This window comes from Peromyscus maniculatus, chromosome 6 (genome assembly GCF_049852395.1).
Source record: "Peromyscus maniculatus bairdii isolate BWxNUB_F1_BW_parent chromosome 6, HU_Pman_BW_mat_3.1, whole genome shotgun sequence".
In the NCBI taxonomy this organism is placed as follows: domain Eukaryota; kingdom Metazoa; phylum Chordata; class Mammalia; order Rodentia; family Cricetidae; genus Peromyscus; species Peromyscus maniculatus.
The window spans coordinates 103,255,407-103,282,643 of NC_134857.1; the positions used below are offsets into that span (position 1 = coordinate 103,255,407).

Sequence of the window (27,237 nt, forward strand, 5' to 3'; positions counted from 1 at the left end):
CACTTCTTGCTACTACTAAAGTGACCACATGGGACCAGAACACATGGTATGTCATTATATTGTACATATTCTTGTTTGAGTCAGGCTGCTCAAAAGTTAATTTTACATTCAGAGGTCAAAGAAAGCACCAACAAGGCAGTCTTATTTAACTACCTCTGTGCAGAAGTTTCCAGAAGAAGCTTCCAGAACACTTCTAGAATGAAGTCTGCTCTGCTGCAGTAGTTCTCACTAACATTTTAGTACCAGAAGTTTCCACATTTGAATTAGTCTCATTGCAAGCCTTCAAGTGATCAAGATTCAGAATCCAGAACAACTGATATTATATTGCTAATATATCTTATTACAGTTATATGACTAGGACACATAGATGCTATGTGAAGAACTTTTCCAGGTGTTTTACATTTGCTTTTTTTTTTTTTTTTTTTTTTTTTGCTTTTTGAGACAGGTTTTTTTTTTCTGTGTAACCCTGGCTGTCCTGGAACTCACTCTGTAGACCAGGCTGGTCTTGAACTCAGAGATTCACCTGCCTCTGCTTCCTGAGTGCTGGGATTAAAGGTGTGTGCCACCAGTTCCCAGTTGGTGTATTACATTTGCAATTGTAGCACTCAGGAGGTCAACACAAGAAGGTCACAAGTTCAAGGGCAACCTGAGCTGTGAGTAGACTACTAAGCTGGATTGGGTTACCTTCTTGCAAACACAACAGATCAAGATGAACAACCAAATAGGAGCAGCAGCAACCCTTGTAAGAGAAGTTTTTTTCTCCAGGAATACTGATGTTAAAATTAATTAGCAAAAGTAAAATAAGGGTAGTGAGATGGTTCAGCCCATAAAGGCACAAGCCTGGGGACCCGAGTTCAATACCCAGAACCCATGTAAAGGTAGAGGAGAGAACAGACTTCTCAAAGTCGCATTCTGACATGACACTCCCACCCCCCATGGCATGTGTGCTCTTACACACACATACATTGTATACACACACAATCACAATTTGGAAAAAAAAAAGAAAATAGGTTTTCTTTCAACTACTTGTTGAAAGAAACTTCGTCAGGTATGTCATAGAAAGCATCGTGCAGGGCTTTACTGAGGGAAAAATGTGTGTGTGTGTGTGTGTGTGTGTGTGTGTGTGTGTGTGTGTGTGTGTGTGTTAGTTACAGGAGGGGGTTGTTTGTAACCACCACCTAAGGCAGCATGTACATGTTTAAGTTAGTGGCCTGAGTGTAGAGGAAGAAGTCAAGCCACTGTGTCTGCTTTCCAGGGGGCCTGAGGAATCATCAGGTTTGATTGCTCACCATCAACAGTCACAGAGGAAAACAAAGGGATTGCTGTTGAGGAAGGTCCTTGTAGGGCTGAGGACATAACATATTTCAGAGCCTAAGTGAACCGGTTTGACAGAAGATGGAGAAAGCTGTCTTTACATCTATTTAAAAAAGCAGTAATGGTCTTCCCTGTAAGAAGAACCCCAGGACCACTGTGTCTGAGGGAACATTGGCCTTTTTAATGTAGGCACTTGTAGCCATTTTATAGCTGGGTCCCTCCTTCCAAGGCTTTCAGGAAATGAGCCTTTGGAAGAAGTATAATATATTGCTTAGTGTTTGACCTTGAGGGTGCCCCACAGTGGAGTCAAAAGTACCCCATGCTGTGTCCCCAGAGTCATGTATATGATAGTTTTTAATAAACTTGAATTAAAGAGTAAAGTTAGAGAGGATAAAAATGCTTGTAAGCTTGTGAAGAAAATCACCTGGGGACATGTGGACATAATAAAGTAGACGGCTCAGGAGAAGAAGATTCTCCAAGGAGAATAATAGTCCTTAACATTCTGCATTAGTAAAAACACAGTTCACCTTGGATAGATGAATGACAGAGAATATTCAGGGGACACTTAGAAAGTGTGTCTGAAATATCTTCAAACTGCAATTGCATTTCCATGTGAAACTACAGCAGATGGGCTTTCAAAATCAAATTTTGTTTTTTTCAAAGGGGCATAACATAACATTTATGTTATGAATACAGAACAAGAACAGGATACATATGTATTAACCTTTGCAAGATATGTTTAAATATACTAATACTTGAATGTTAGATGTACAATCCAATGACTATGAAATTATCATAGTTTCAGAACATTTTTATTGCCTCACAAAAACTGAAACTCAAACTCAACCCTTCTTAGACAATCCTTGATTTCATTCTATTCTGTTTTCTCTTGAGACATGGTCTTGTTATGTAGTCCAGGACAGTCTGATACACGCAATACAGGTCAGGCTGGTCTTAAACTCACACCATTCCTCCTGCCTCAGCTTCCAAGTACTTAAATTATGGGTCTATGTTATGCATCTAAGTCTAACTTCATCATTTATTGATATTCCACCTCCGCCCCCCCCCCCCCCCGCATGGATATGCCAAATCAATCCATTTACCAGGTGATAGGTATTTAGATCATTTCTTGCTTTTACATGTAATGAATAATGCTTCTATAAATGTTTACTTACAAATTTTTAATTGACTTAGGTTTTTATTTATCTTGAGATAGATTCCTCCCAGCAAAGTTGAGCTGTTGGTGAAATTGTGTTTAATTTTCAAGAAACTACAAAACTACTCACCAAAGGGGCTATGTATTATGCCAGCTTTAAATTTTAAACAAAATTTAAAAATTCCCCTAATTATTGCCAACATTTGGTATTATCTTTTGGGTCCATGTCCATTTGGTTTGTCCTTTGAAGGACAGCCATCCTTTGGCATTGAGTGGTATCTCAATGTGATTTTAATTTGTATCTTTCTGGTTACATGTTCATGTGGAAAGTGGCATGTCAAATCTCTTGACCACATTCCAGAGCAGGCAGCATTCCCAGGAGTAGTAGGGCAACACAAACTGGATTTTAAGGAAATAAAAAGAAAGAAAAGAAAAGGAAAGAAAGAGAGAAATCTCAACATTCAGTGGGTAGGGAGATGAAGGTAGACATGGGAGGAGTGGGAAGAGGAGGGGTGAATATGACCAAATACATGACATGAACGTCTCAACGAATTAATAAAATACAAAAATCTCACCTTAAGTTTCCAGATTAAAAAAAAACATAGTTTCTACATTATATGTATAGCTTACACACACATCTTTGTGTTGTGTGCACATACATGCCAAGCACATATGTGGTGCTCAGAAGACAGCTTGTGGCAGTTAGCTCTTTCTTTCTACCCTGAGGGATCTGGGGACCAAACGCAGGTTGTCAGACTTTGGGGAAAGAGTCTACATCCAGGGAGGCATCTTGCTGGCCCAGATTTCAGTTTTAAAGTCAGGAGGTGTGCTATACATTAGGAGAGAGGCATAGTATTGGTTTTCTCTGATTTAAACATCTTGGAAGAGCTTAAAGATGGGAAGTGTACATTCCAATAACTGATTTTCAATCCTGACTTCCCAACTCACTTGTTGGGTGACTTTTGGCTTACTTTTTCTGTGCTTTAGTTTTTATGTCTAAAAAGTAGAACTAATGGAGTGTGGAAGCCCACAGAGGCTTCCTAGGGAGAACTTACTCAGGGTCAGAGAATCTGAGCTTGTTTTTCCCAGCAGGGTTGCATAACAAACGGTTTGATCACCGGCATGTTACCAGGTGTTTGGAAGTGTCTGCACTATGGTGTACTTTGATCTTGCAAGGGTGGAGGTCTTTTGCTCTTCCTCTTGGCATATTATAAAAAGTCCTTTTCAATAAAGGGTGAAGCTGTTGTATTGATCCAGCTCCCCCTGCACCAAAGCTATCCTGTGTTTTTGTCTTTCTTCTTGTCTGCTAGGTCTCTCTTTCTATCTGATATTTCCTCATTCCTCTCTCCTCCACCTAAGCACCCTTCAAAAAGTAGGAGCTGAGCCGGGCGGTGGTGGCGCACGCCTTTAATCCCAGCACTCGGGAGGCAGAGCCAGGCGGATCGCTGTGAGTTCGAGGCCAGCCTGGGCTACCAAGTGAGCTCCAGGAAAGGCGCAAAGCTACACAGAGAAACCCTGTCTCGAAAAACCAAAAAAAAAAAAAAAAAAAAAGTAGGAGCTGGACCCCCACAATGGGACACAGATCTAAACATTTTTTGAGAGCATTCTCAAAAAAAGAAACACAAATGGCTGAGAAACACTTAAATATATGGTCAACATCCTTAGTCATCAGGGAAATCCAAATCAAAACCATTTTGAGATTTCACCATACCAGTCAGAATGGCCAAGATCAATAAAACAAATCACAGCTCATTTTGGTGAGGATGTGGAGTAAGGGAACCACTCATCCATTGCTAGTGGGAGTGCAAACTTGAACAATCACTATGGAATTCAGTATGGTGGTTCCTCAGGAAGATGGGAATCAATCTACTTCAAGCAGGAAGATGGGAATCAGTCTACTTCAAGGTCCAGCTATACTATTCTTGGGCATTTACCCAAAGGACTCCCACATCCTACTACAGAGACATTTGCTCAACCATATTAACTGATGGTCTATTCATAATAGTCAGAAATCGGAAACAGCCTAGTTGTGCATCAATGGATGAATGGATAAAGAAATTATACATTTACACAATGGACTATTGCTTTGTCATTAAAAATGAAATCATTAAATTTACAAGAAAATGGGTGGTGCTAGAAAAAAATCACCCCGAGTAAGGTAACCCAAACCCCATAAGACAAATATAATATATATTTGTTTTTATGTAGATGCTAAGCCTTTGTTAAGCAGGCTATAATCCAAATAACCAGAGAGGTTAGGTATAGAGTAAAGGACTAGGAAGTGGGGAAGGCTCTCCTAGGAAAGGGAAATAGAATAGATAAATATGGATGGAAGGGGAAGGGGCTGGAATGGAGATCAAACAGAGTGGGAAGGAAGAGAGTGGTTAGGGAGAAATTATGGAGAGTGTTAGTTAAGGGGCTATATAGAAACCCACTACAATAGAAGCTTCTTAAAATATACACATATGTGAAAGAATTCTAAATAGAATCACCAAGTAATAGGCGAGGCAAAGCCCCTAGACCTCTCTTGCCACCAACTGAAACCTCCAGTGCCAGGAATGGGTTACATCTAATTGAGTTGTTGGCCAAAGGGGCTTTATGGGAGACTCCAAACAACCCAGACAATTGTTAAAGCTATTGGTTGCTCTCTACAAACTGATGATAAGGCTCTATTACTGAAGATAACACCTGCACAACTCATCGAACTCAGAATAAGTTGAGCTAGTGCCTATTTGGAGCCTTCACCCCTTCTGACTAATGTTCATGGTCCTGAAGTTACTGTGCATGCTACCAGAGGAGAAAGATAAACACCAGCTTAGCTATAAACCCTTTGATTTACAATGGTGACTTTCCTGCAAGATACACTGGTCCAGCAGTGGCACAAAATTCGTGGGAGTAACCAATCACTATCTGATTAGATCTAAGGTTCACTTCAGATGGAACCCATGTCCAGCACTGCTTGGATGGCCAAGAATCTGAGAGCAGATAAACCATGTACCAGGTGAAAACCAAATATTATTGTTCTGCTAAAGGAATGTAGCAATAAATAACTCCTGATAATATTCTGCTATACTTATATAACAAAGTCTTGGTCAGCTATTATCAGAGAAGCTTCTTTCTGCAGTAGATGAAAACAGAGACTCACAATTGAACAAAATGCAGAGAGTGAGAGACCCTTGGAACATTCTTCCCTAAATGGGAGGTCTCCATTAAATCTCTTCTCTGAGGATTCAGGGAATTCTGATGTAGAAGAGACAGAGAGACTGTAAGCCAATGAAGGTGAAAGACATCAAGGAAACAAAGCCTTCTACACACAACAGGACTGATGCACATATGAACTCACAGAGACTATGGCAGCAAACTCAAGTCAGATGCTGCCCTAGTGCTTGAGAGGAGGTGTGGACACACAACCCCATCCACAACCCGAATCTTATCTCCAAATGACAACTGCTTACAAAGGAAAAATTAATTTTCTCCAATGGAGTCTCACTGGGTATACAAACCACACTTAAGGGCAGGCCCCAGATCCAGCTGTAGTGATCAACACAAGAAGGAACTTGGTGGTACTTTTGGAGGATTTTTTTTGTTTCATAATGCTTTGTCTGGCATTTTAAAATGTTTTAACCTACAGGTGTTTTGCTTATATACTATGGTTTCTGATTCTGTGTCTTTATGGGATTTCTCTATAAATGGATGTATGTCTCTGTGTCTATTTATATGTTTCTTGTGCTTTTTTTTCCTTTGGCTTCTTTTAAAAATCTGTCCATTTGCTTATTTTGTCCTTTCAGGTTTGTTTTTATTTTGTACTATCATCATAATATTTGCTTATTTATTTTTGTATGCCTGCTTGTTTTCTAATAAGAAAGAACAAGAAAGGGTATGGATTTGAGTGGGTGGGAAGGTGGGCAGGATCTGGGAGGAGTTATGGGAGGGGAAACCTAGTCAGAATATATTATAAGAAAAAAAAGTCTATTTTCAATAAGAAGAGAAAGAAACTAACAATGGTGTTTGATACCCAGTAAATAACTGTGTGTTTGCATCTCATATAAATATTTATGAATATATTATAACCAATTGGAGTGGGCTTCCTGTTTTCTTGCCAACCCTTAGCATTTTCTAGGTACTCTCTTATAGATAGCCAGAAAGCCAACAAATTGTAGTTCTTATCACTACTAATTTTTAGCAGTTTTAACGTGGCAAATTTTACATAGGCTTATCAGCAGTGATTTGGGGGGACTTCCTGGCCAATATTAACTTGGCTGTAATTAAAGAGATAATAGAAGTTTTTCCAAATTATCAAGAGGGTTCAAAATTCCCTTGTGAGTCAGCCAAGCCTCAACCAGAAAACACAGCAAAACAAAAGATAATTACAGACTATGTCAGTCTCTCGCCTTCCATTTTCTTTGCTCACTATTGACATTTTCAAAGTGCATTAGTATTAAATATTCATAAAACACAATCTGGTTTCATTAATCTGAAAAAGTATGACCCTGACTGAGAAATGATCTGCAAGGTTAGCATTTTGAAAGTGAAGACATCTGTTGACCAGTAATAATTCTGAATGGATATTGTCTTAGTTTGAGTTTTTATTGCTATGAAGAAACATTATGACCACGGCAACACTTATAAAGAAAACATTTAATTGGGATGGCTCACTTACAGTTCAGAGGTTCAGTTCATTATCATCATGTCGGGGAGCATGGCAGCATGCAGACAGATGTAGTGCTGTAGTAGCTGAGAGATGTACATCTTGCAGGCAAGAGGAATTTGACTGAGACACTGGGTAGTATTTTGAGCATAAGAAACCTTAAAGTTCGCCCCAAGAGTGACACACTTCTTCCAACAAGGCCATATCCACTCCAACAAAGGCACACCTCCTAATAGTGCCACTCCCTATGAAATTATGGGGGCCAATTACATACAACCTACCACAGATATACAGCAAAATTAAAAGTTGATATTTTTTATTTTGGTTTACGTGAATTAGCATGATCTGTGTCTGGGCATTGTTATCCCTCTTTTCTATCAAATGACTAGTCAGCTTCCTACACTCTGTAACACAGTTTACGTAGCAGCATCACTACAGCAATGCTTTCAAAGGTTAGGGTTAAGCTTACGTTAAACAAGGGCTGTACAATGGTCTGTACATACAAGAGCTATACAACGATCCAATCAGATAATTCCTAGTTATATTATTTTAGGTTTATACTGTTTATTTCAAATCACAAACTCACCAAGAGAATCAAATTTAAAAAAATAAATTAGAGGCCCATCACGACAGTTAAAATATCATATATTATCTGGTGGTTCTGTGTGAAATTTAGAATTCTTAAACACTTTCCTCAGCAGTTGTGGAAAGAAATAATCTCGATTGTCGAGGTTTTTTTGGCCATTCCTCTTGGAAAGTACTTTTGATACTAGAGTTAGCTCTACTGAAGATAATCCGCATAGAGCCTTTTGGGAATGTTCCTGCATGCCACGTTGTACAGACTGCCTCCTATTCCCCTACTGCACTGCGTGTCAACATTGATGCGGTTTATAGCTTACTACATCTATAGAGAACTTTAAGAAAAATGCAGTGGTGATAATAACTTCAATCTTCTGCGTATCTACAAGAGGGCACCTAGAAATGCTAAGTGTTGGAGTGCTACAATTGCTTATGGCTAACAAAAATATTTCTTTTTGTTCCTTTTTAGTACAAAAAGAAATAATCTTTGCTATTATTAGTAGGAAAATAATAAACAATGCTAAAGTATACACTGAATAGTCTCTTGGGAGTTGTGTTAAGGTGCTGAGATGCATGTCTTTATGGTAGGCCATGTTTTCAAAGCACTGGGAAAACAGCTGTGGGGTCATAGAGCTGTTGAGTCATTACTCTGATAGGTGGAAGGGATTGTTAGGACAGGACCCAGATAAATAACAGAGAAGGGCATGGGGTGAGGAGAGGGCATTTCAAAGCAAGGACAATGAAACGTATTGTCCAAACACCTTACAGCAAGTGCACATTTGGTTTTTACATGGTGTGTCAGGCCAGTCAATGACTGACGAGAAAATGGGGACAGAAACAGCCTGGAAGTCCATTATCTATGTCAGCAAGGCGACAGCTCGGGCAGCCCTGCTGGACCAGAAACTGCTTTCACAGATTACACCTCTCTTACCCTGCTACTTTCCCCAGCCAGGTAAGAGAATCGCATAATGGGTAATTTTAGCTAGCTACATTCCCGGTACACAGTGACCTGCCGTTCTTTGTATATGGTATGTCCCTTTGATATTCATTCTCTCGAGTTCACATTGCCTTTTCCAGCAATGGAGATGAATAAAAAAGCTTTCTGCTGAGCAGGATGCAGAGAGGACAAACACACAGCATGCAGGTCAAGGACCATGTTACAGGAAAAAGAAATCATGTCTGTATAGACGACTTTACTCCTATTCTCTGCAACACAATGCTTTCCCAGATACCCTATAAAAACATACAATGATAAGCCAACTTGAAATAGGAAATCGTTTGGACAACAAAAGCTTCCTTTTCAGAGAGATACTTAAGGCAGAGAGCAGAAGGTGGACTTGAATCTCTAACTGAAAACTAAAAGCACTCTGCTTTCTTTAAGGTTAAGTTGAATGTTAAATACTTAAAGCTAGAGTCTATCAATCATTGAACTAAAACTCCACAAAACTGGATGGACTAGGAGCATAAAAAACTAGCCCAGCATGTGAATGGTAACTGCAAAGTAAGAGACTCCTGGGAAGAAAGCTCAAAACTCTCGAGTTACAGTATCCTTTGGCCTCTAAGCCAGAAGTCTTTACATGCAGTTGGTACCTGATGTAAGCAGTATTTGATGTTTTTCTACCAACTCTTTACTGCAAGGGAGGCTGAAAGGAAAAAGAAACCTTTTCCTCACTTTCTAAATTGTTATGGAATAGAATGTAACAGCAGAAGCAAAACCAGATGGTTTATAGAACTGAGTTTTATTTGGGAGGAGTTGGAGGAAGGGGTGACATGGCCAAAGAAATTAATACGATGATGATGATGATGATGTGATGGTGATGGTGATGATGATATTAAATGTGGAGGGAAAGAGAAAAGTATGAAGGGGGATGCTGCAGTGGGATGGATATGGAAGGAGTTAGGAGGAGGAGTGGGGAGGTGAATATGATTTAAAGATATTGCATGGGATTCTCAAATTAATAAAATGATATATTTTAAGAAAAGAACAGTAGAGATATTTCACACTATAGTTTCTTTAAGACTCAACCCCCAATCATAGAATTAAAGAAATACATAGTGAGAATACGGTTTGTAGTCAGTCCACCTCGGTACCTCTGCTGAGTTGCTCGGTTGAGATGGGAGCAAGCACAGCCCTCATGACTGATTGCAGAGGGAGGACCAGGGCGATGTAAGAAAGACACTGGGTACAAACTTCAAGGCATGGACACAGTATAAGAGCAAATACTTCCTTAACATTGATGGTCTTCTTTCCTCTCCTTAGTCCTAGTTTCCAGTCAGCTACTTGAGAAAAACAGCAAAAGGTAGCAACCCCCCAAACCAAAAAAAATCCCCAACAAACCAAACCCAAACGAGCATATAACGCTGAAGGAAGACGGCAGGGTAAGAGTCACAGTGGGTAAAGACGAGCAAGAGAAAGGAGCATGCCTAGGCTCATAACAGTGCCACCCCATCCAGTCAACCACTGGGCGTTTCTTGCTAAAGTCACACAAAGGTCAGTTCATAAACCTTGCCAGTCATGTCTTCATGTCCCCAAGATGTCCCAATACCACCAGTTAAGTGGGCTTTGCTCTCACCCACTGTCTTAGTTAGGACTACTATTGCTATGACAAAACACCATGACCAAAGCAAGGAAAGGGTTTATTTGGCATATGGAGGAGGGAAGGGTTTATTTGGCTTATGGGGGATGGGAGGATTTATTTGGCTCACTCTTCTACATCATAGTTCATTATCAAAGTAAGTCAGAACAGGAACTCAAATACAGTAGGAACCTAGAGGCAAGAGCTGATGTAGAGGCCATGGAGGGGTATTGCTTACTGGCTTACTCATCATGGCTTGCTCAGCCTGTTTTCTTATAGAATCCAGGACCACCAGCCCAAGGATGGCACCACCCACAATCGGCTGGACCTGCCCCCATAATCAATAATTAAGAAAATGCCTTACAGTTGGATCTTACAGAGGCATTTTTCTCAATTGAGGTTCCCTCCTTTCAGACGACTCTAGCTTGTGTCAAGTTGACATAAAACTAGCCAGCACACCTACTTATTTCAAGCAGCCTCTTCTAAGGTTCCTCGTTAGTTTAATGAGCCACAACTGTTTTTTTTTTTCTCCATGTTCCTTCTAGGGGAAATCTGCCTAGCTTAGAATCAAGAAGACTTGGGACATTTCTTTGTTACACTGTCTAAATGTTCTTTCTCAATTGGAGAGTATTTTCTAGAGTAACCTAGAAGATAGTCAGTGTCCAAAGAGCCACTAGCCAGCCAATCATATTATCCAGTGATAATTTATTTACATTTAGTTCCTTCCGGAAACTTCAATAAACCATTTAGAATATAAACTTACGTTAAAGCTTCAGAGTAATTATAATGAGGCGAGACTCCTAGAAACTTCTGGACTTCATCCATCACTGTTGCTGGGTCAGTTCTTAGCTGCTGCCCATCGATAATGAGCAACTAAATCACCAAAGTAATAATAAGGGGAAAAAAGACACAGATGTTGAAAAAACATGTGGCAACTGTATAATAACAAAATTCTTATACTTATTCTGGCACCACCCTTGGGGATATGCACACACTATTTGGAGCTGCTAATCAAGTCATTTTTCATTAATGACTTATAAATAAGTCATGCTAATTAAGTATTCTGATATTATCTGAGAGTGAGGGAAATGATATGAAAACAGTAATAAACAGTAATGGGGAGAAAGTGGGCTTAGGAATGTGACTGTGAGACCACAATACAAGGGTGGCATCACTCATGCTGGCACAGAACACTGCAGGGTAGAAGAAAGATTTCAGTTAAGTCAGAAAGTTGGTTCATACCTCAAATCCTAGACTCAAGAGACCAAGTCAGGAAGATCGTGAGTTTAAGGCCAGGAAGTGTGAGATTCTGTGCCTAAAGCAGCAGTCACCATCACCTCCTTGCTCTGGCCTCACCTCCCAAACAGAAAGGTTATAATAAGCTTAGGTATAATGAGGTAGAGACCTATCACCTCCCAGTTCCATTCAGGAGCAGCATTTGAGAAATCCTTTGATAATCGATGAGGAAGTAGGCAAGATTTCCAGAGACCTGAACACGGGCAGAACGCTGCTCAAGAAATGAATAGGGCCAGGTGGTGGCAGCACACACCTTTAATCCCATCACTCAGGAGGCAGAGGCAGGCGGATTTCTGTGTTTGAGGCCAGCCTGGTCTACAGAGTGAGTTCCAGTATGGCCAGAGGTACACAGAGAAACCCTGCTTTGAAAAACATCAACGAAAGAAGTGAAGTGGAAGGGAATGAAGACATGGTTTAGTGGTTAAGAATGCATAATCCTGCTGTAGCGTGCCAGGGGTCAGTTCCTGGAACCCACATAAGGTGGTTCACAACCTCCTGTAACTCCAGTTCCCTGTGTCCTAATGCCATCTTCTGGCCTCTGTGGGAATCCACACACATGTGACATACATCCACACAGACATATGCACATAATAAAAATAATATATAAAGAAGAATCTAACAGGGACCACATCTATAATACCAGCACTTGGGAGGCTTTTGTGGACATGAAGTCAGTCTGTGCTATGGAGTGAGACCCTGCCTCAAGAAACAAAGGTGAACAATAACAAGAAAGCCAAACACAAAAGAAACCATGGGAAAGAATTTGTTTCTCTGGTGAGTGGTGGAAGATAACCCAGCAAGACAAAGTGACAGTAGGCCATGATGGAAGTCATAGTCTCTGTCACACAACTTTGTGGAAGCCCTGTTTCCAGTGTTTTTAGTTAGTCTACACTGATATTCAATAGAACTTTACCATGATATGGACAGACAGCTACACCTAACATGAAGTTACTCAGCTTTCACACATACCTAACGAAGATGAGCAGAGTTTTTTGTTTTATTTAACTGTAATATGTTTAATTAGCTGTAAGTTGTTATAGCCATCACTTTGGACACATGGCTGTAGACCCACAGACCTCACTTCTGATGTCACTTGGCTGCTTATACAATCCAGAGGTGGGACAAGTGGGTGTCTATGAAAGATGATGCCAAGCAAAAGAGAGAAAGCAAGGAATGAGAGGAACAGGACTCATGGATGACTTCAGCAAAGTGTTTCAGAAGAGAAATCAAGGCACTTCATTAAACAAAATGACGTCTGTCTGTTTGGTGAAGACATCCCCTTTCATCAGGCTTTATTCATGTCAGAACAGGGCTTAGTGAGCTGAAGCTTCTCATTTTCTGCACAGTCAGAGACAGCATGCTAATGCCAACAAATGATCAGGGAGAATTATCCTGAGATACCCTTAGAAAGTTAACCCATTTTCTGACTTCTGCCTGTTTTTCTCTGCCAGAATCATTATCTGCAACTAAAGGATGAAACTTAGCAATGTTTTAGCTGAGTCTGAGGCAAAGCCATCCACTTAATGAGATTGTTACAAGCTGTAAATCCTGGTTGCTTCATACCTGAAAGGGCGGGAAATAAATAAGCCATCTCTCAATGTGGCTGGCATACCACCCCGGGACCAAGCACCTCTTCTGCAGGGTTCGAAGTTCCCAGGGTGCATGGGGCCCAGCAGAGATCACTTCATAGAAGCTGAACTTCAGAGCTGCAGGGTCTTCATGGGATCGCTGATGCTACGATGAGAAGGTGGATAATTAAATTAACTTGAAATATAGGCGTAAATAATTAAAACCCAATTTTTTGGAAAGTCTCAAACCTAAAGCAAGGGCTGCCACACTACTGGACAGTTGTTTTGAAATTAATGAAAGATGAAACTGCTTGGAGCATCAAAGTTTAAAGTTAAGATATTGGTGAGATGTGGTGATATTCTGTTTTTGCTCTAACAAAGCTTGCCTGGAGATCAGAGGGCAGAGCTAGCCACTAGTTAACCATAGAGGCCAGGCAGTGGTGGCACACACCTTTAATTTCAGCACTTTGGAGGAAGAAACAGGAAGTGATATGGCTGGGCGGAGAGAGGAAGTGATAAGGCAAGGTGGAAACAGGAGCTCAGCCCTTTCAGTCTGAGGATTTGGTAGAGGTAAGAAGTCTTTCTTGTGGCTGGCTGCTCTGCTTCTCTGATCTTTCAGCTTTCACCCTGATATCTGATTCTGGGTTTTTATTATTAAGATCGATTAGAATTTGCGCTACAGTGAGATTGTACTGTTTAGAAATGTAGGTAGGAGAGGCTGAATTACTGTTGATAGGGCTTCTTAACCAATGTTACCAGTTTTCCCTCAGTTTATACATTTTATTCTGAAAGTAAACTTTTAAAACCTGCATTCTTGTTCTTTGCCAGCCCATAATCTAACCAAAGATCATGCTCACTAGATATCTCTAATATAAAAGCACCCTGCTAATCCGACCCTTAAGATAGATTTTGATTAGAAAGCTCTTACTGGCCACTTTAAATGGAGAGACTAATACAAACTCTGGCATGCACATGATGTGAGAGCTACAGACTCTGCCATACATTACCCAGCATCTAAAAGCCAAGGTTCTTTCATCTAATGGCAACCTTTGTGGTGAACCAGAATAAGAAAATGTAGACAGCAGCAACTGAAATATGAAAATGTTTCCTAATGGCTCCGTCTCAGGTCCATGGGCTCAAGACAATCATGTTTTCCTTAAAGCGATCAATAAGCACTCAGTCTGTGGCTGTTCACCACATCTAGTTGGAGAGTGAATCTGCTGCCACTGGAATCCTGGTTACTGCACTGCAGCCTCTGCCAGCCTCTGTCCGTCCACCATGGAGTGATGTATTTGCAATATTTATGAAGTTTTGTTAGTTCAAAGTCTTGGAGCCTTTGTGTGTGTGTGTGTGTGTGTGTGTGTGTGTGTGTGTGTGTGTGTGTGTGTGTGTGTGTGTATACCCAATTTTCAGGGCCTAAGTGGTTCAGTTGCCAAGCTCCAATTATCTGCTTTTCTTTTGAGCCAATCAAGGTGCATTTCTTCCTTTTCCCCAGATACTTTTTGGAAAAAGTAGATGGCAGAAAATAAAATCTGTCAACTTGTAATTTTATGTATATTTTGGCTTGAGAGATGTCTCTGGGTCTGTCATAAACAATTGATGTGAGGATCTGGATTTCTGTGATCTTCTCTCTCCAGGATGGCTCCATGCCCTCTTGTGTAGATGATCTTTACAGTTGCCTCCCTAAGGTCTATCCCTTCCTGTGACCCTGCTCCCAGTCCCTGTCACTGAGCCATCTCACAACATGTCCTTCTACTTGTGAACCTGGAGTAACTGTTTTTGCTAAACAGAAAAGGATTTGTCGCTTTGGAACACTTTATTCTCTAATAGCATAACTGTCGAGAAGTTAGCTATTGGGGACTGTAGAGATGGCTCAGTGGTCAAGAGCAAGCACTCTTGAGTGGCACAGGACCCAAGTTCAATCCTTAGCACCCATGCCAGCCAACTCACAGCCACTTGTAAGCCTAGCTCCAGGGGATCCAATACCCTCTTTTGGCCTCTTTGGGCACCTGTACTCACATGCACATACATACCTATACACTGACACACGTACATATAGTTTAAAATAAATCTTAAAAACGAAAGAAGTTAGGTGTCTGAAATCACAGCAACAACAGTATAACACCAACTCATGTTGGAGGCTCTGAACTGCGTGGGCCACTTAGAACACAGGGGATGAACCTTATGTCTAACCCACCTGCAGAATCTCAGATACAAGTTTTTGTAAACATGACTTTCTACATTTATCTTAACATTGCAGTTTCCAGGGAAATAGAACATTGGCCTCTGTTTCTGCCCTGCCCTGTTGATGCCCCCTTTACACATAGCTCCATGTGTACTGTTAAAGCACTCCAGTTGAATTTTTACCTATTTTACTCTTACAAATCCTTCCTTAAAGACTGCCCAATGGTTCTTTCAATGCTCCAACTCTACTAATAAATCTAACTTGGTTTTAAGTTAGGCTTTATCACCGAATGAGTCTGTACACTATTTACATTTTTCTAGTTTTTATGCTTATTTACACATGTTATTTCTCCACCATACCAAAAGCGGTATTAACACTTATTAACTCAAATCACTTTTCAAACAATACTTGGCAAAGATTACAATTCTTTGATGAGTAGAGGAATATATGAGCATTAAGAACGTACTTAAAAATGATCACCTAGCCATGGTAGTGCACACCTGTCATCCCAGTACTTGGGAGGTGAAGACAGAGAGATCAAGAGTTAAGTCATCCTCTGCCAAAAAGCAAATTCCAGGCCAGTTGGGATACACAGGTCCCTGTCTCAAAAAAACCAAACCAAACCAAATTACAGAACTGAGAAGGTTAACTAAAGACTCGTAGTGATTAAACACATCAATTTTGTTGTGTGTGTATGCTTAAACTTTGTCTGCTTTTTATCAGGTGATTAAAATATCACTGGGCATTGTAAAGACTCACTGAGAGTGCATTAAATTATCTCAAAGTAAGTGATTCTTTGCTAAGTTCTAACGAACATTAGAGACAAAATGACAATAAGCACCATGAAGATGGCATGGAGCTGTTTAGACAGGCTGGGCTTTGAGGGGTGCAGGATTCTGCATATGCTTTGCCACCCTATCCCTTTTTCAGTAGAAGCAGTCACTTGAGAGACTTTGGGGCTGGGGTCAGCAGTCTCAGTGAACATGGCCATGTTCACCCCTTTGCACATCCTCTATTGCTGCTTTTGAAACATAATGTAGAGTTGTCAAAGAACCCTTATAACCTATAAAACCTGGATAAAAATTAGCTAGTGCTTTGTACTTTATGCATGTGTTTGAAGAAAAATTATTTTAAATTGTTACAATTACTTTAAAATGCAAATTTATAAACATACACATGTATATACAAAAACATGTAATATTTTATTACATTTTTTCAATTGCAATTCATGACGCTAATACTTTTCTTAAGTAAAGTTATCAAATTAAAGAAAATTTAAAAAATCCCTGATCGTGTTTGTTTCTTCTGGGAAACCAAGAATCTACTTGCTGCAGGCATCAGTGAACTAGTAGGTCTTCTTGTCTATTCAAATCTGAGATGTTGGGACTGGGGAGACAATTCAGCTGGCAGATGGCTTGCTTTGTAACTGTCAGGACCTACCTGAGTTTCATCCTCAGAACTCATATACAAAGCCGGATGTGGTGGTATATGCTTATAATCTCAGTGCTTGGGAGCCAGAGGCTGGCAGATCCCTGACGCTCAGTGGACAGTCTGTAGGGCTTAACCAGTGAGTCTCAGTGCTCATCAAGAGACCCTGTCTCACAAACCTCCAGAGAAATAACATCCGTGGCTGACCTTTGCCACACACTCACACACACACACAAACACACACACACACACACACACACACACACACACACACACACACACACACAGAGAGAGAGAGAGAGAGAGAGAGAGAGAGAGAGAGAGAGAGAGCGCTGCATGTGGAACCACATATGCACCCATTCAAAGAAGATCTGCCCTCCAAATGGAGGTAACAGTTTTTCAGGAATGACCCTCCACTGTGCATACTCTCCTCCTCTCGGCTGGGCATATTTTCTCCTTACCTGGTACCAGGAGTATGCTCGGTCCGATGGATCAATGAGTATGGTGATGATCTTGGCTTTGGGGACTAGAGAAGCAGCCCTTTTAGGAGCTTCCTCTGAATGGAAGTAATTGGCACTCTTCTCAAACAGAAAGTCACTGGTGACATTAGATGGGACTGGGAAGAAATCCATGTACCTAGAAAGGAGTATCTTTCTTCAAAACGAGCCTCTCACGTTTATGTGCTGGTGACTGAAGACATTAAATGCGGCCAACAAAAATTCATCTGTCCCTTAAAAAACTGACAACCAAGATTTTCTCTACGGCAGTTGTTCCTCCAGTAGGCAAAGGAAACACATTCAAAACACCAGCAGTGTTCTCCTACACAATATGTTTTGTTTTGCTTAATTGCAGGAAAAAAAAAATGTTATGGGGAAGTAAAGCTAGAGGAACAAAAATCAAACTGTAGCTCCTGGCAGAATGCACGGAAACATGGAACCCAGCACAGAGACCCCAGACCAAAGAGAATGTGAGGGAAGAGAGGCTACATTTAGTTAAAAGACACTCAGAAAAATTCATACAAGATAGTTTTTTTGCCCTCACAGTAGACAAATATCACTCCCACCACTGGGTCTGGTGGGTATGTTTAATCACGAGTGTCAAAGCACAGAAAGTGTCTGTTGTAAACACCGTCCATTTGTTTCCTCTTAAAACACAATGTTATGCTGTTTCTCTTCATAATTTACTACAAAATCTTATCAATATTTCCTGGTTATGAGAAGTCAAATCACCAGGAGTGTGAACCCAGTAACACCTGCTGGTCCAAGCATAGAAATGTAGACATCTGCTAATGTTCCACTGACGCAAAGGTCAGCCTAACAACACCAGCTTGTGATAATCCAGATTTCCATAGCAGTAAGGGCTTTTGTTTAAAATTGAATTTGTATACATTGTATAATAATGGCCTCACTCTGCTCCCCTCCTCCCTTCACCTCCCAAGCCACCACCCCTTCAGGATGGGGACAGTTCAAAAATTACTCAACAGGAGTCATCAACATTCACACAATGGCTTCAGTTTATAGCGGGCTTCATTTCACCCGAAAGGTCACATGATTCTTTCATGTGACATTGCCTTTTAACCTGGCTGGGTTTCTGCTAGGATTCCAGCTGTTATCACAAAACAAAGTATAACTGAGGTCACAGAGACATCTCCACACCTAGAAAAACAAAATCTTGCTGTGTGTTCCAGGAACTGCCCTTCTGTGCAGGCCATTCGGCTCCCTTTCAGAGGAAAGAGACATGAAAACATTTGAGGGGCATTTGACCTGCTGTCTCTTGCGGTGTACATTCTATTTACAGAAGTGCCACATCTTGGCTTTCTCATTTTGGAGCTTATACTGCTTGGAGGGGCTAGGATTTCCATGAGTGTCTGACCCTATTTGCTACAAGCTTATTTCAAACCTGCTTCTTCTGAAAAAGCATCCAAAAACTGATGAGTAGAATGGACAGAGGTGCTGACAGTAGACAGCTTTTAACATTGAAAGACGTCCCACTTTTCCATCTGTCTTTTACCTCTGTAACAATTCAGGCTCTGAAAATCCCTTAAAGTCATCCCGAATGTTGGCCCTCCGCTGGTGATCTTCCCTAGACTGAGAGGTTTGCACAGAAAACCAGCCATTTCGTTTGCCCACATTGTCATATTCTCTAGGAGTTCAAAGGTGCAGACACTTGAGAAATGTTTGATTAGTAAACTAGCAAATACTGGTCCACATTTCCAGATGGAGACCTGGAATTTCCCCCAGGAGTGTCACTCCTGGAGGCTAAATATTCAGGACAGCCAAAGGATCAGCAAGCCCATTATAGTGACTTCAGGGGTTACACATGAATGCAGGCCCCTCAAGCTTTCAGACTTCCGAAGAGAATAAGACTTCAGCACCAAGAGAAAAATAATTCAAAAGATGTACTTTTTGTAGCACTGTATATTTATTTGTGATTTGCATTGACACTGGATCTCTTAATTTTTTTTTTTTTATGTGTGTGTGTGTGTGTGTGTGTGTGTGTGTGTGTGTGTGTGTGTATGTGCTTACCCCTGCATGCATATGTGGAGGTCAGAACTTGATGCTGGGTGCTTTCTCTATTATTCTCCACTTTTTTCTTTTTTAAATTTGAGACAGGTTCCTTCGCTGGACCTGTAACTGGCCATTTTGCTAGACTGCTGGCCTGCAAGCCCTCAGGGTTCCTTCTCTTTCCATCCCCTAACAAGTACTTTTTTTACTGAGACATCTTTTCCAAGATCTGATCCTAAGACTTTTCAGTTGATTGTACTCAAAGCCAGGCAATAACAGTTGAGGTTCCAAATGCTAACAGGGGTCTTTGGCTGTCTACACCAATTCTAGCTCTCCACTACAGCCCTTACATTAAAAACAGCGTTAAATCACGAAGCATAAAACTTACATGCATGAGTAAGCCAGATATTTTCCTGAGACTTTCTCACTGCAGGTTCTGGCTATTTCGTCAAAGATGGAATTTTAAATTTTTCACTTGCTCTATTTGTTGCACCTTCTTTGTATACTTAGACTACCTGTCAGTTAAGGCAGTCCGGGTTTTATCCAGATCTTAAAACAAAAGCCAATCCACACTAGATTAATTAAGTGTACTTAAACGAATTGTTAAAACGGTTCCAGAACTCTGAGGGCATATAGTCTTCAGGCTGTGGAATCAAAACCCCCAAATCACATCCGATGGGGTGAGGCTTCACAAGGAACCCAGGCAGTCTGCCTGGGAACACACCTGATGCTGTTGGGAGCAAAGCTGTAATTATAGCTATAAAATGACATTTGCAGTTACCATTATCTATTATTTGCATAAATTGCCTTTTATAATGTGTAATTTGTCAATCAAAAGTATTTGGGGTACTCTTGGTGAGCTGTATTTAGATCTACGATGCATTCTTCATTTATTTACTTATGTTTTGCAGTGTTGGAGATGTACCCAGGCCCTGCACATACCAGGCAACACTTACTACTGAGCTACACCCTTGCTCCTAGTGAGTTATGCTTAGTTATTTGTGTCAACTTCTTGTACGCTATTTGAAGAAATTTTAATTTTTATTACAGTTTTGATAAACATTACTAGCTTATGATCAAAAAGGTTTTGTTTGATATAATTTATAACAAAATTGATTATTCTTAAGTTCCAGTAATGCCAAGGATTTTACTAGTATTTACTCCTAAAGAAGTTTTTTTTTTGCCCTAATTTTGTCCTACTGTCAATGTTCTATTCTACTGGAGAGAGTGGTTACTGAGGTTGAAGTAGTTAGTTTATTTAACACCACACAATTAGTTAATATATGACACTGTGTGGAAGAATAGGCCATGAACTACAGGACAATTAGGATACAACTTCTGTAGATGCTCAAATGACACTCACCTCCTTAGTTTTTACAGATTACCCATAAGGACCTCTTGAGATAGCTGATCCTTAGCAAACTGAGATCATGCAACCAGCCTGACCACAGAAGCTTGTGCTCATGTCTACTCTACAGTGAATGCAAGGAGATTATTTCTGTGCTCTGGGAGGATGCGCTGTTTCCCAAGGTGTTCAACATTGACATCAATAGAGAGCACTTCTAACACATCTTATGCTCAACAAGTTATTTTCTATCACCCATTTTAACATATTTTTATATAGCTTGTTTATATCTATATTATTATTTCTAATGTTTATCATTTTCTTCAGATATTAACATATTTTAATTTTAATTCGAAGAATAAAATTACTTTTTTGATATCTTTAAAACCAGCTTTCACTATTCATAAAACATACATACATTTCTACTTTTAGTTACTTTTTTGCCTTTTCATTGAAACATGATAGGAAATGATATATTCTGACCACAGCATCACTTTATAAAAGGTGCACAAGGGCAGAGTGACATTCCTGGGGCTTACCCTATTTCTACAAATGCACATCTGCAATTACCTTCAAAGATAACTAATGCCAACTGATACGTGGGTCTCCTGAGGCAAGAAGACCTCCCATTAACTGGAAAGCCTTTTGTGCTTCTTTATGCTGGCCAACCAATTTCTAAGATGTGCAGCATGAATTTTATCTGTGGTCACAAATTTCTGGGTTTCTAAATATTAGCACCAAGTTTATACTGTGCACGGTACATATACTTTTAGATTTATACTAGTAACCCATCTTACCAATCAATCCCCCTGTGGTAGTTATTTCTATTAAAGAACTGTACCTCCTCAAAGGATTTTGGGCTGGGGGAGTTACTAAGGATGGAAGGATGCATAATCAGGAACAGACACAAGGCAGTGGTACCTGAAATGACAGCAAGGGTTGGAGATCAACGAGTGGAAAAGACAGTTACTCACTTCTAGTATTTCAGTCACTAATAAACGCAATATCATAATGATCCAGGCAGACTCTTTTGATGTACTCCCAGGCAACCGAACAGACCACCTGCAGCTAATGGGAGGCGCCTTCTTACCAATGGAGATAGCGCAGTGAGAGGGGAGTCCCCAGCCAAATGCTGGGAAACTGGCTTTTGATGTCAGCTAAGTCACAGGTTTGATCTGTGACTTCGGCTGTTAGCTTTTCTTTATTGCAGTTTTCTTAAAGGAAAAAAAAAATCATCGCTTCATCTATTTCACAGATTTTCTCTGATGCTAAAAGACATCCTATATTCTCTGCATACATGCTGTGGTTGTTTAGCTTGGGGTATCTGTGGGATTCCTAACAGCAGGAGTGGGGGTGTCTCTGACTCTTTCATCTGCTCTTCGGACCCCTTTCCTCCTACTGGGTTCCCTCATCCAGTCTTGATATGAAGGTTTGTGCCTAGTCTTAATGCATCTTGTTATGGCATGCTCTTTTCTGAAGGGAAACAGAGGAACAGCAGATCCGGGGGAGAGGGGAAGTAGGTGGGGGACTGGGTGGAGCAGAGGGGGTCGGCTGTGGTCAGGATGTAGTATATGAGAGAAGAATAAACAAAAAATAAAAAGAAAAAAGACATCCTATAACTGGATTTTTTAAATTAAAAATATAAGTGAACTATATCAATATTGAATATATTTCATTACCCAAACTGATACTTGTTTGATATAATATAAACTTTGATATAATGTTCTTCCTGAGGCCTGTGAAAGCTAATTAAGAATTTAATCTTTTAACAAGTTTGCATAAGCTTGAGTTTACCTACACACAACAAATGATCAAAAATCATTTAAATTGCTCCATTAAATTTAAGAAGAAGTGGTGTTCTTTTTAGGGCCATTCACATAAAATTTACATTTATTGGACACAGAATGGGATATCACAGGTACTCACATAGTTTGGGAGTAACAGTGCCATTTTTAATGGTGTAAAGCTAGTGTTGTTTTCACCTAAATCAGGAGGAAAAGCATGTAGCTCAGGCTACTCCAGGAGCAAGGAAGGCAGTTTGGGTTCAGTTTGCCCAAGATTAAAGAGTTATTTGCACCTATGACTGTGTTTAGAAGATCATCACATAAAGGTATCTCTGGTCTATACATTCAGTATTCCTAAAATACAAATGTCCCCTATGTTTTCTACACACTCATGTGATCTAACTGATGTGATCTAATGGGACGTGCACTGTCAGTTTTATTTCAGGTCAAAAGACAGCAAGAGCAATCTCACTTGCAGAAGTTGCCATCCTAATTTTGCCAATAATACTATCATGCTGCCATTTTTACAACATTTGCTGTTCTCTTAGTACTCAGTTTTCTTTAAAACTGTACTTCAATACATAGTATCTGTACAGTATAAAAGTGGTTAAAATATCTGTCAACAACAAGACTGTCTAGAGAATGAATTAAAAGAGGCAGTATACTAAGATCAAGTATCTAAGCTAAACAAAGAGCACTCTACCCACAACCAAGGAGACCAGAAGATGAAATGCAAGGACCTGAGATAGATAAGATGTTCTTCAGCACCTCCACTCAACACTGACCCTCAAACTCTGGCTGTAGCCAAGTCACATAAGACTGATTCACACAGACATCTGTACCCATCTCAGGGTTTCTGACTCAGTTAGGTCTAAGGTGTGGTTCAAGAGTTTGTACTTCTACAGAGCTCTGTGGTATCTATGTTGGTGTTCTGGTGACCGTATTTTTTTTTTAAATTAAAGAACAAGGAGAAAAGTGAAGCAGTCTTTAAAACTTATGTGGGGTGTGGGGTGGGGAAGAACTGTCCCAACTGAAAGTCACAGTGAGAGATCAAGAGTCGGGCAAATCCTAGGGCCAAGCATTTCCAGCATCACTAGCTATTTGAACTCTATGTCTTAGCTTCCTAATCTGTTTACTAGGGAAGAAAAAACTATCAGGGTTTCATAAATATCACCCAAACAGAGCCATGTAATATTTGCCTAATTCAGCATTCAGAATGGGTAAATTTTATTAGATGATGTAAATTACACCTCAAAAAAAAAACCTGGGAAAAATTAATTTCCACAGAACAATCATTTTTTTCTATAATGATTTTATGCCAAAGGCAAATGTCATATCCAAATAGTAACATAAACATTCAAAACCCAGTAGAGTTTAGGATGCTTAGTAATGCTTCTGCTGCCTAAGCATGATGTTAAAGTGTCTGCATCCGGTGCGGTAAGAGAAGCAATGTATCCTGCAGGGCCCCAATGCAAACTGGATATGCCGAGGTTCAGACAGAGGTGATCAGTAATGACAAGGTTATGTGCTGACTGAGGGAGTTCACGGAGGATATTTCAGTTTCAATGTTTTCCTAAGCATCTTTAGACTTTCAGTGGAAAAGGGCAAGGGAAGACATCAGAGAAAGGATGTCTGCCACTCTTATGCATGCTCTCTGGTATTTGCAAACGGCTTTAAACATAATGAAGTGTCAGAGTATGCTGATATTGCACAGAATTCAAAGTTATCTTTAGAGACAAGAAAAGGGACTGCCATGCAAGGTAGTTTTCGTGGCTGTTTTCTATGAAGCCAGAATCCAAGGGCCCCAAGTAATTTATCATGCAAGATGCAGCTCAAATGTTTGCCATTAAAACTTCCACTGGGCTTCACTTTAATACTGAGTTTTACAGAAACAAGAAGTTTATGGGGGAACAAATTGCACACCCATTTAAGAAGGTATGCAATGGATTCCTCCTGGGTGTGAATAAACACCTTGATAGCAGAAAGTTTTGTTTACGTCTAGGAATTCTGCTTGTCAAACATTTTTTGGATCTTAAAAGAAAAAGACATCTCTGCAAGAATATAAATGGTATCTGAAAAGTTGAGACTATTTTTCTGGAGAATATTTCTTGTGAAGATCCAGGTACTTACACATGTCTCTCTTGGCATTTGAGTAAATCCTGTCAATCACTTTCTAAACACAAAATTAGTTTTAATTTTAGAAATGTTAACTACACTTCTGGTGTAAGAGCCTTGGGGAAAAAATAAGACCTGCTAGCAAACTGACTGCTATGTCTTTCAAGTGACATCCGTTTTCCCCCTTCCTTTTAAAAAGAGCCTGGCAAAGCCTTTAGTATGCTATTCAGCTGAACAAGATTGCATCAGAGTATGCTGGGATGTGTGCTATTGCTTCATTCTCTTTACAGGAGGCTCAAAGCCCTGCTGCAGAAGGACTGACTGTCTAGTTATTTTACATTATTTAATAGTAATATTAAAATTTCTTACCAGTTTTCTGGGGTCCTATTACCAAGAATTTTGGTAAACGATCGCAGGTTTTTTCTTTAGACCAAATGTCTCTGTGGCGTTTGTCATCACAGGGGTTCTGTATGGGAGAGGAATACAGAGATGTCATGCTTGTGGATGTGTGTATTCACTTTTGAGCTAGAATCTCCAATCTTCGTTTTCATATACCCAAGGAGACAGAATGACAAGTCAGGGTTTCTTCTGGAAACTGAAAGCTGTGAGGTGGCATCACAAAAGCTCGGGAAGGATTTCTTTCTGTCCTTTGGTCGAGAGTGAGGGGGTGGGCAGGGGAGAGGTTCGACTTCAGGTAAACAGCCAAGTGCCCAGTAGATCATGTTTTCCTGCTCCTGGCAATTCTATAGTTACCCTCTCCCCTTAAAGTAGTAAATTTGTTGGGAAGAAACTATTCTTTCCGTTAGTCTACAGCAGTGATTCTCAACCTGTGGGTCACAACCCCTTTGGCAAACCTCTACCTCCATTACAACTCGTCACAGTAGCCAAATCACAGTTAGGAAGCAGCAACAAAAATACTTTTATGGTTGGGGTCACCACACCATGAGGCACTGCATTAAAGGATCACAGCATTAGGAAGGCTGAGAAGCACTGCTCTAAAGGGAGGTATGCTCTCAGCATTCGCTCGCTAAGTCACTCTACCGAAGGTTCTCTTGGACTTTATTATTATTATTTTTATTCTAAGTAACCTAGCTTCCTTCAAGAGGAGAGAGATCAAGTCACACTAATTTAAAGAGATAGTCAATTCCTTCCAGCTACCTTCAAAATTTGGTATTTATCTAAGATTGTAACTTTACTATGATGCCGAAAGCACCCAATTTTAGCAGACGTGCAAAATGAAGGTGAACATGGGTTATTTTTTGATCTATTTAATAAATAAGACAGTTGTACTATTTAGAGCACAATTTCTCCTAAGACACAGTCTATGCATTAATGTAAAGGGGAAGGATCACAGCATTCTTTAGTACTATTCCATGAATGGGCAAACAGGACCACTCTTTCCTTCTGGTCAGTTAACACGATAGGTGTGTGAAGTTCAATAAGCTTGTTTATATGTAGCAAAGACAAAAGTGATGCACTCCTTTTGGTTGCTACTCTTTGTTTTAAACCACTCTCTCATAATGATAATGATTTCAGCTTAAAGATACGGGGTGAAATCGGTGGGAAAATTGTATGTGCGTCAAGTGACTAACATTTGGTGATTTGTAGGACGTGAGAAGAAACGAGGCTTGTGACACCAACAAAAACTAACACAGGCTATCAGCACCAAGCTTACTCCAGAGAGCTGCCAACGTGGACTGGGAACTACAGATGTGTGTGTGTGTGTGTGTGTGTGTGTGTGTGTGTCATGTGCAAGTAGAGTGAGTGTGTGTGCATGTGTAAGACTGAACAGTGGGCCAACTGCCTAACACACAACTTGTTTGCCATTTTCCTGTTTTCAACTTATGACAGTCTGAAAATTGGTTTCTCACACCTGATTGAAAACATCGCCACCTACAGAATCGCACACTCAATATGCTACACTTTCTAATGGGAAAAGGAACAGAAAGTGTGGCTCAGTGGTAAGCAAAAATATAGGCCTACACCCCAGTAGGAAGTAGTTTCTCAAATCTCAATGTTTCCCAAATGCACAGCTTTACTTTTACTCTGAATTCTTGCATTTGGATAACTTCACACAACAACAAACCATTTGTGGGATTAATTATTTAAACCAGTTACTGATCTGATTTTACCTGCCAGAGAGGGTCTTTCTGATCAGGAAAGAGCTCAAAATACTTGTGGGCCAGCTGAGCCGGAGGCAAGGTCTGAAGACGCAGGTTGGTCCAGGTCTGCACAAAATTGGCTAGATTCACAAACGTATACAATCCCAGCCGGTCATTTCCATAGTTAGACAAATGGGTCATGAAAATACTGATCTGAAAAAGGCAAATGAACTTTGGCATAAACATAGGTTATTTTAACACTAGAGGGCAGTATGATTAACCAACATTAGACTTAATTTTTTAAATTAAATGGTCTGTATAAGGATTTCAATCAAGATCTAAGAACAAGTCACACTGATATCTGACATGATATGTGGAAATGTGGTCTGTACAACTTAAGATGGAGCATCACTATCCTTTATTTCATGGGGCAGAGTCTCCAGGCATTCGTGTGAAAAGCTACAGTTCTCAACATGATTATTCAGTTGTGTTCTAGCCCTTCTTCCTGAACAGATCTTAGAAGTTTCAAGACACTTGGAAGGTGACTTTTAAGTAGTCACCAGCTTGTCAATGCAGATACAATTCTCTGATGAGTCACATCATTTTTATTATTTTTGACTCTGAAAACTGAAGCTTT

The 27,237-nt window shown here is 40.2% G+C and overlaps 1 protein-coding gene across 3 annotated transcripts in view; it reads right to left on the reverse strand.

Moving 5' to 3' along the window:
* Positions 1-27,237, reverse strand: part of Ndst3 (N-deacetylase and N-sulfotransferase 3) — a 163,182-nt gene that overhangs the window by 9,843 nt on the left and 126,102 nt on the right. For 2 of the 3 annotated variants that reach the window (XM_016010102.3, XM_006991883.4), the window contains exons 7-12: positions 26,631-26,813; positions 24,868-24,964; positions 21,397-21,520; positions 17,212-17,386; positions 13,133-13,303; positions 11,037-11,146 (exon numbers count right to left, since the gene is read on the reverse strand). In XM_016010102.3, coding sequence (XP_015865588.1) covers positions 11,037-11,146; positions 13,133-13,303; positions 17,212-17,386; positions 21,397-21,520; positions 24,868-24,964; positions 26,631-26,813 — 860 coding nt within the window. Of the gene's footprint in view, positions 1-11,036; positions 11,147-13,132; positions 13,304-17,211; positions 17,387-21,396; positions 21,521-24,867; positions 24,965-26,630; positions 26,814-27,237 lie in introns of those variants that run through there. The other variant, XM_042279830.2, reaches the window with a different exon arrangement.